This window comes from Odocoileus virginianus, chromosome 33, assembly GCF_023699985.2.
Source record: "Odocoileus virginianus isolate 20LAN1187 ecotype Illinois chromosome 33, Ovbor_1.2, whole genome shotgun sequence".
NCBI classification, from domain to species: domain Eukaryota; kingdom Metazoa; phylum Chordata; class Mammalia; order Artiodactyla; family Cervidae; genus Odocoileus; species Odocoileus virginianus.
In genome coordinates this window covers 32,395,197-32,404,820 of record NC_069706.1, presented here as the reverse complement: position 1 = coordinate 32,404,820, position 9,624 = coordinate 32,395,197, and the positions used below count along the sequence as shown (strand labels likewise).

General features: G+C 58.0%; 1 protein-coding gene across 1 annotated transcript; it reads left to right on the top strand.

Moving 5' to 3' along the window:
• Window positions 1–6,176: 6,176 nt before the first annotated feature.
• On the top strand, window positions 6,177–8,546 carry FZD9 (frizzled class receptor 9). Its single transcript, XM_020896817.2, has one exon. It carries the CDS (start codon window positions 6,428–6,430, stop codon window positions 8,195–8,197), a length of 1,770 nt encoding a protein of 589 aa, XP_020752476.1. The 5' UTR covers window positions 6,177–6,427; the 3' UTR covers window positions 8,198–8,546.
• Window positions 8,547–9,624: the final 1,078 nt, after the last annotated feature.

Here is a 9,624-nt window from a genome sequence, read left to right as displayed (position 1 = left end):
GACCATGGGCCAGTTTGCAGATCCTGACTCTAGATACATCTACCCATGTCGAGATCATAACAGCAACAACCTAATTATCTATTCACAGGGGGACTGGCTGAATTCTTCATAATAAACCCACACCGTGGAAATCAGAAAAACTACTAAAAACGATGGGGTGGATCTTGTGTTTTGACCTGGAAAGACATACATGAGAAATTATTTTTCAAATATTTTATTGCAAAAAAATGTAAAAATATACAGAAAATTTAAACAACGTTCATAGTGAGCACTTGAATGCCCACCATGAGATTCTACCTTTATGTTACTGCACTTCTTATTGTATCACCCATTTCTCCATGATAGATTCTTGGGTGAGAAAAATAAGATGTAAAATGTACAATATTAATTCACTTTCAATAAAAGAAAAGATCGGAAAAGACTGCACTATGTATATTTGTGTTTGTAAAGTCTAGAAAAAAGTATCAGAAGAGATGCCTGAACTTTTTTTTTTAATTGAAGTATAGTTGATTTACAAGGTTGTGTTCGTTTCAGGTGTGAAACATAGTGATTCCGTTATATAGATAACTATATATCTATAGTTATAGCTATAGCTAGTTATATAGCTATAGTTATAGCTAGTGGAGGTGATGGAGTTCCAGTTGAGCTATTTCAAATCTTGAAAGATGATGCTGTGAAATTGCTGCACTCAATATGCCAGCAAATTTGGGAAACTCAGCAGTGGCCACAGGTCTGGAGGTCAGTTTTCATTCCAGTGCTAAAGAAGGCTCAAACTACCTCACAATTGCACTCATCTCACATGCTAGTAAAGTAATGCTCAAAATTCTCCAAGCCAGGCTTCAACAATACATGAACCATGAACTTTCAGATGTTCAAACTGGTTTTAGAAAAGGCAGAGGAACCAGAGATCAAATTGCCCACATCCACTGGATCACTGAAAAAGCAAGAGAGTTCCATAAAAACATCTCTTTCTGCTTTATTGACTATGCCAAAGCCTTTGACTGTGTGGATCACAATAAACTGTGGAAAATTCTGAAAGAGATGGGCATACCAGACCACCTGACCTGTCTCTTAAGAAATCTGTATGCAGGTCAGGAAGCACCATTTAGAACTGGACACGGAACAACAGACTGGTTCCAAATAGGAGAAGGAGTACGTCAAGGCTGTATATTGTCACCCTGCTTATTTAACTTATATGCAGAGTACATCAGGAGAAATGCTGGGCTGGATGAAGCACAAGCTGGAATCAAGATTGTCAGGAGAAATATCAATAACCTCAGATATGCAGATGACACCACCCTTATGGCAGAAGGTGAAGAAGAACTAAAGAGCCTCTTGATGAAAGTGAAAGAGGAAAGTGAAAAAGTTGGCTTAAAGCTCAAGATTCAGAAAACTAAAATCATGGCATCCGGTCCCATCACTTCATGGCAAATAGATGGGGAAACAGTGGAAACAGTGGCAGACTTTATTATTTTGGGCTCCAAAATCACTGCAGATGGTGAATGCAGCCATGAAATTAAGACGCCTACTCCTTGGGAAGGAAAGTTATGACCAACCTAGACAGCATATTAAAAAGCAGAGACATTACTTTGCCAACAAAGGTCTGTCTAGTCAAGGCTATGGTTTTTCCAGTATCCATGTATGGATATGAGAGTTGGACTATAAAGAAAGCTAAGCGCCGAAGAATTGATGCTTTTGAACTGTGGTGTTGGAGAAGACTCTTGAGAGTCCCTTGGACTGCAAGGAGATCCAACCAGTCCATCCTAAAGGAAATCAGTCCTGGGTGCTCACTGGAAGGACTGATGCTGAAGCTGAAACTCCAATACTCTGGCCACCTGATGTGAAGAGCTGATTCATTTGAAAAGACCCTGTATCTGTGTATCTTCTTTGGAGAAATGTCTATTGAGATCTTCTGCCCATTTTTTGGTTGGGCTTTTTTTTTTAATTGAGCTGTGTGGTCTGTTGCTCTCTAAAATAATTTTATTTATTTGTTTTTGACTGTACTGGGTGTTTGTTGCTGTGTGGGCATTTCTCTATCGCAGAGAGAGGGGGCTGTTCTCTAGTTGAGGTGCTCGGGCTTCTCACTGCAGCGGCTTCTCTTGCTGCGGGGCGCGGGCCCGAGGCATCCGGGCTTCAGTAGCTGCAGCCTATGGGTTCAGCAGTTGCTGTTCCCGGGCTCCAGGGCCCAGTCTCAGTAGTTATGGCGCACAGGCTTAGTTGCTCTGCGTCACATGGGGTCTTCCTGGACCAGAGATCAAACTTCTGTCCCCCGCAGGTGGATTCTTTACCACTCAGCTACCAGGAAAGCCCTCTGTTTGTTTCTTTTGGGAAATTCAGCAAGAGGTACTTCAACCCCTGATACTGATTACCTGAGGGCAAGGGTTCAAGGGAATTACTTAACGGAAATTTTTAAAATGCTTCTTTAGTAAGAATGGAACAGTCTGGTCCAGCCCTTGACCTCCCAATAAAGGGACCCTGAGTCAGATCCAGGGCTGGAGCTTGCCCTGGGCCTGGGTGAGTGTGTGCACGCGCAGTTAACTTGCCCCAGGCCCGCATGCCCAGCACACACATGTGTTGGTGCCCACTGCTGTCTGCCCGGGCTGTGGCGTCACTCCTCGCTTCCCCCTCCTCCAGGAGCAGATGTGTGTCAGATGTGCACCCTCTGGGCCCCTCATCACCATCAGCAGCCCCTCCGGGGGTGTCCCGAGCACTGGAGGAGGTGCGGGATGGCCCTCCTCCCGGTTCCTGCTTCCTCACACAGACGACTCTGTCCCCCAGGGTCCTATCCTTCCCCAACTTCAGGCTCCACTTGCATGCAGCCTTTTCCAGAAGGATCTCTGGCCACCTCTTCTTCATGACATCCTTTTCATTCAACAAACATTTACGGGCGCCTCCTCTAGGCTAGGCAGCAAGACACCCAGGAGCAGGGCCCGCCCAGCCCACTGACCTCCAGAGCCTCCCAGGTTTGTGGGGAGACAGGCAGGTTACGGTGGCGGCAGGCATGGAGGCAGGCACCAGGGCCATAGGGCAGGAGGAGGCATGTCAGAGTCAAGTTGGGGAAGGGTCAGGATGTGTCCAGTGGGGGTGTGATGGCTGTGATCAGGGAAGATGTGGTAGGAAGGGCCTCCTGAAGTGTGGGAAGACTAGAGGGCTGGGGTGGGGGACACAGGTCAGGAGGGTGTCCCCTCCCACTTGCGCAGGGCAGCTCATTGGCGCACAGCCAAGGGCCCCCAGGAAGGGAGCGTTCTTCCCCAGGAGGAGGAGTGAGAAGGGGGTCTGTTCCCACCTCACCTACTCTGGCCCCCTCTGCCCAGGGAGTGGGGGCGGGGGTGGGCACTGATGGCAATCACCCTCCTCCTGGTCCCCTCCAGTCCTCCTCATAGTCTCCTTTTCAGTGAGTGCCTGGCGTATTGTTCTGCCTTTGTAAAGAGGGGGATCGGGTGACAAAGCAGGGTGGGTGGGCAGGCGGCCCAAGAGGCCTCTTCTCTCCCAGGCAGCATCTGCATGGGGGAGGGGCTTTTCCACACACAACCCCCCCCCCACCACCTCTGGCTTCCCAGGAGCAGCTGTTGTCATGGTGACAAGACTGGCATCCCATGGCTCTAGGGGCATCCTCCCCACTATGTCTGCCAGAGGGAGGGCCCCTGCCCTCTTCTTTACCCTGGTTGGGGGCAGAAGCACACAAAAAAACCTGGATCCCAGACCAGTCGTAGCAGGGGAAAGCCTCCAGCCTTCTCTGCCTCTCAACCCAGCTGCCTGCAGCGGGGCAGCTCCAAAGCCCCTGATTCCTACAGACCCTGTGAGGTGGGGGCTCAGCCCATGCACCACTCTCATCCGTGCATCTATGCCTCCTTGGGGCAAGACACAGAGAGAAATAAAGTGTCCCCAGGGTCTTTGAGCAGCTGCTGGCATTGGGGCAGAGTGGGGGATGAATGGAAGGCTAACAGCGCGTGAGTGGACAAGTGGCAACAGTAAGTGGGCCCGGACTCTGGCCCGCAGAGCAGAGCCTCCAGCCCTGTCCTCGAGAGCTGGGGTCTGCCCCAGGAGGCCGGTGTGCCCAACAGAGCAGAAAAGGGCCTTTGGGCCAGGGAGACTGAAGGCATGACGTGGCCTGGGTTCCCAGGAGCTAGGCATGGCAGGAAAGGAAGAGGTAGGTGGGGGCTATACCTGGAAAAGCTCTTGCTGCCAACTCCAGGGGCATGGCCTTCACCCTGGGCTACCGGAAGTTGTTACTGGCATTTTGGGAACCTCCTTGACTAGGGCGTCAAGTCAGGTCCTTGTTTCAAAGTTACCCTATTTCTGTGCTGCCTCTTTGGGACGATTAGGAGCTTGCCACTTCAGCTGTCACAGCCCAGGTGGGCCAAGGACGTGTCTCATACTGAGAACAGGGCTGGCTGCATCTCCACGGAGTCCCAACCTCTCAGGTCCTCCTCCTCCTCCCTTCCCTGCTCCAGCACTGCTCCCAGGGCATTGGTTACGGCTGCTGCCCCAGCTCCTTGCTGCACAAGCCCCCTCACATGCCAGGCTCTCCAGCAGGGCAGTGTTGGCCAAGCAGGGCCAGTCAGGCAGGTGCCCTCACGCTGGTGATGACAGGCAGCCTTATGCAGTGGAAGAGCCTGAATGCCAACCCTGACCCTTGTGAACTGTGCATTCCCAGGCAAATGTCTTGAGTTTTCTGAACCTCAATTTCTCATCTGTAAAATGGGCACAGAATTCCTTGCAGCGCTGTTATGAGAATTTAAAAGTTCACTGTGTAAAACACCTGGCCCGGGGCCCACCTGGCTCACCTTAGGTCTTTGACCAATTTCCTAGGCCCCCTGCAGTGCAGCTCTCTCCCTCAGCCCTTCATCCACTGAGCATCCCTGAGCAGCTGCTAGGGCTGGACCTATGCCAAGAGCTCACGTGGAATCTGAGTCTTCCAGGTACATCTAGGCCAAATGGGTGAGGGCAGACAGGGGTGGGCCAGGAGGAGGGAGGCAGTTTCTAAGGGAACTCCAGACCAGAACAGGGCCCCTTGGGTGGCCTCCCGGATGGGACTTGGGTTTCACCCACAAAGCTACCTGGGAGCCGTGGTGGAGCCCTGGCTGGGCAGAGGTGGGAGGGCAGAGGGCCTTTGGGGCCCCAGGAAGCCCCCGGCAATCCCAGCCTCTTAGAAACACCTTCCCGACCTGAGTGGGGATGAGGGGGGTTATGTGGGCAGCTCAGGGGTCACAGTCTCAGATCCCACTCACTCACTGTCACCTGTTAGTGGCAGGCTGAGCCTAGGACTGCCTTGATGGTTCCATCTGTGCAAAGGGAAGAACAGGCCTCTCTCCTCCCCCTGTTCGGGTGCCGCCACGGAAGCAGACTGAGCAGTAGTCTGGTAGCATCCTGACAGCTGTCAGGTTTAGGCGAGGAGGGTGTGAGCTGAACTGAAATGTTCCATGGCTGTCACCGTACCTGGCCCCTTACTCTGCAGGCGCAGCAGGAAGCAGGCGGCTCGCGGGAGGGGGATGGTGAAAGCAGCAGGTTTCCTGGACAGAGAGGAGTTCTCAGGGGAGACCCTGTACCAAGGGAGTGCAGAGGAGGCGAGGGGGCAGAAGGAGACTGGGTTTTCAGGCAGTCCAGAGGTGTCAAGGGGGCAGGTGGATTGCGAAGAGGCCATGAGCTCAAGTCCGCAGTGTGACGGGTAAGCAGCCCGCGCGAGCCACAGGTGAATTCATTTTGACGGGATTATCTGCCTGTTTTACAGAAACGAAAACAGGCTCAAAGCGAAGAGCCCAGAGCCACAGGCAACTAGTGAAGAGGCGGAGAGGCTGCACTCGAACTGTCCCAGAGTCCAAGGTCCAGGCGTCCCAGGCGTAGAAGCCTTAGAAATGGTCCCGCCTGGGGAAGAACATAGGTGACACGGTACGGGGGCCAGGGAAATCCTCGGGCTGACTGTCCTGTCCCGGAGAGAGGTTGGGCAGCAACCCCTCAGAAAGGGGAGAACCGTCTGTGAACGGGCAGACGAGGTCACTGTTCGTACACCCCAACCCGCCAGACCGCGCCCGGGTTGGCCCTGCAGTGCAGCGCAGCTGCGAGGCGCGGCGCCTTTAAAGCCCGGCCGGGGGGCGGGCCGGGGGCGCGCTGAGGCCCCGCCCCTGGGCGTGTCCACCAGGCGCCCCGCCCCGAGGCTTGTAGCCGCGGCCCCGGGAGGCGGTGCCTGCTCCGGCTCCGCGGCCGTTCGAGTGGCGGCGGCGGCGGCGGCGGTGGCGGCTCGGCGCCTCCTTTCCCTCAGGCGGCTTCCCCACGCGCTGCCCAGGGCGCCCGGCCGCGCAGGGACACACGCGGCCGGCTCCGCTATGGCCCGCACCCCGCGACGTGGCGAGCGGGCACGGGGGCGCCGGACGGCGCGGCCCGAGTGAGGCGGGGCCGCCCTCCCCGCCCTCGGCCGGGACCGCCCGGGATGGCCGTGCCGCCGCTCCGCCGGGCGCTGCTGCTGTGGCAGCTGCTGGCTGCGGGCGGCGCGGCGCTGGAGATCGGCCGCTTCGACCCGGAGCGCGGGCGCGGGCCGGCGCCGTGCCAGGTGGTGGAGATCCCCATGTGCCGCGGCATCGGCTACAACCTGACCCGCATGCCCAACCTGCTGGGCCACACGTCGCAGGGCGAGGCGGCCGCCGAGCTGGCCGAGTTCGCGCCGCTCGTGCAGTACGGCTGTCACAGCCACCTGCGCTTCTTCCTGTGCTCGCTCTACGCGCCCATGTGCACCGACCAGGTCTCGACGCCCATCCCCGCCTGCCGGCCCATGTGCGAGCAGGCGCGCCTGCGCTGCGCGCCCATCATGGAGCAGTTCAACTTCGGCTGGCCGGACTCGCTGGACTGCGCCCGGCTGCCCACGCGCAACGACCCGCACGCGCTCTGCATGGAGGCGCCGGAGAACGCCACGGCCGGCCCCACCGAGCCCCACAAGGGCCTGGGCATGTTGCCCGTGGCGCCGCGGCCCGCGCGGCCCCCCGGCGACACCCTCCCGGGCGCCGGCGGCACCTGCGAGAACCCGGAGAAGTTCCAGTACGTGGAGAAGAGCCGCTCGTGCGCGCCGCGCTGCGGTCCAGGCGTCGAGGTGTTCTGGTCGCGGCGCGACAAGGACTTCGCGCTGGTATGGATGGCCGTGTGGTCAGCGCTGTGCTTCTTCTCCACCGCCTTCACCGTGCTCACCTTCCTGCTGGAGCCGCACCGCTTCCAGTACCCGGAGCGCCCCATCATCTTCCTCTCCATGTGCTACAACGTCTACTCGCTGGCCTTCCTGATCCGGGCGGTGGCTGGGGCCCAGAGCGTGGCCTGCGACCAGGAGGCGGGTGCGCTCTACGTGATCCAGGAGGGCCTGGAGAACACGGGCTGCACCCTCGTCTTCCTGCTGCTCTACTACTTCGGCATGGCCAGCTCGCTCTGGTGGGTGGTGCTGACCCTCACCTGGTTCCTGGCCGCAGGCAAGAAATGGGGCCACGAAGCCATCGAGGCCCATGGCAGCTACTTCCACATGGCGGCCTGGGGCCTGCCAGCTCTCAAGACCATTGTTATCCTGACGCTGCGCAAGGTGGCGGGGGATGAGCTGACCGGGCTCTGTTACGTGGCCAGTATGGACGCGGCGGCGCTCACGGGCTTCGTGCTGGTACCCCTGTCCTGTTACCTGGTGCTGGGCACGAGCTTCCTCCTGACCGGCTTCGTGGCCCTGTTCCACATCCGCAAGATCATGAAGACCGGGGGCACCAACACGGAGAAGCTAGAGAAGCTCATGGTCAAGATTGGGGTCTTCTCTATCCTTTACACCGTGCCTGCCACCTGCGTCATTGTGTGCTATGTCTACGAACGCCTCAACATGGACTTCTGGCGCCTGCGGGCCACAGAGCAGGCCTGCTTGGCGGCCCCCACGCCCGGCGGCCGGAGGGACTGCTCGCTGCAAGGGGGCTCGGTGCCCACCGTGGCTGTCTTTATGCTCAAAATCTTCATGTCGCTCGTGGTGGGCATCACCAGTGGCGTCTGGGTGTGGAGCTCCAAGACTTTCCAGACCTGGCAGAGCCTGTGCCACCGCAAGATGGCAGCTGGCCGGGCCCGGGCAAAGGCCTGCCGGGCCCCCGGGGGCTATGGCCGGGGCAGCCACGGCCACTATAAGGCCCCCACTGTGGTCTTGCACATGACTAAGACAGATCCTTCTCTGGAGAACCCTACACACCTCTAGGGACACAGGCCTGCGTGGGGCGGCTGTGGCCCCCTCCTCGCCACCCCCTCCGGAGGAGACAGCTGACTAGCAGCTGCCCAGCTGTCAAGGTCAGGCAAGTGAGTGCGAGGGGCCGAGGAGCAGGGCAGGGGAGCCTCCTTCAACCCTCACTCGTCGGGACCCACTGAGGCTACTCCCCTGCTGCCTAGTGCAAGGGGGTGGGCCTGGCTGAGTCCCCACCGGGACCTGGGGGGGCACGTGGAGAGGAGGAGGGGCAGAAGGGGGTGTGGCCCAGCAGAGTTTATTTAATGATGTAATTTATTGTGGAGTTTCTCTGGAAGCTGTGACTGGAATAAACCCCCGTGTGGCAGCGCTGCGTCTTCTGTGGACTGGAAAGGGGGACGGTAGGATGGTGAGGGCCCTGGGGGAGCCTTCCCCTGTGAGCGGAGCTGGGAGTGGGCCTTCTGGCTTTCCATCAATCAGGAGAACATCCCACCGGGGAAACAGCTGTGTTTTGCAGGAACCCCGGATTCTGCAGTGGGCGTGTGCTCCCCTTGGCTCCGTTCAGTGGCCCGCTTGCCTGTCTGAGCCCTGGGTTCCTGCTTCCCAGAGTGAGACGGGGATGTCTGCTGGGAGCAGTCAGGGAATCCCCTGGGATGACACGCCCCACTCTGGCCCCAGTGAGTCTGGCCTGTTTGGGAGCTGTGGGTAAGAGTGCTTTCCTCGACTTGCATAAAAAATGAGGGCATCAGCCTTTCTCGAAGGCTTCCTCGGAGGCTCTGTGTCTGCTCCCACTGGCTGGCTAGCCCCTCCTGTTTCTTCCCCGCGCCTGAGGGCCGGGGCCGCAGACTGCCCTCACTGCTGCTAATGTGGCCGCTCACTCCTTGGGGCCTGTCAGGGCAGCTCCCCCACAACCCCCGTCCTTCTGGGTGGAGATGGGGCTGGACTCTTGGACATCTACGGGCATCTTAGGAGCAGACACGGGCACAGAGACAGCCCTCGAGTAGGGTGGGGATTGGGTCCCCAGCTCCTAAAGGGCTGTGGAAAGATTGGAGGTGCTGAGCACAGCAGTGAGAAACGAGGCAAGTGTGTGCGTGTGGCTCCCTCCACAAGTAGCTCCCACGATCACGAACCAGGAGAGGAAGAGGTGCTGCGCTGACCTACGTGCCGGGGCGGCCCTGGGGCTGCCGGGACCTGCGCCACCTCCGAGTGTGGCCATCCCAGAAACCCTGGTCCCATCTTAGGCTGGGCTGTGGCCGCTGTGACTCCAGCCGGGGGAGAGCCTTGGTTCCTGTCCCTGGTCCCTGCGGCACCGACAGGAAGCCCCGGGGTCCAGCCCACTGCCAGCCAAGGGGAGCCCAAGGCCAACTGCTTCATATAGTAGGATCAAGCCCCCAAACCCAGGGCCTCTCTGGCCAGAGCCCTTCCTGCGGCAACCACCAATCACA

Coding starts and splice junctions, on each gene's coding strand:
- FZD9 (XM_020896817.2), top strand. CDS start 6,428: ATGGCCGTGCCGCCGCTCCGCCGGGCGCTGCTGCTGTGGCAGCTGCTG.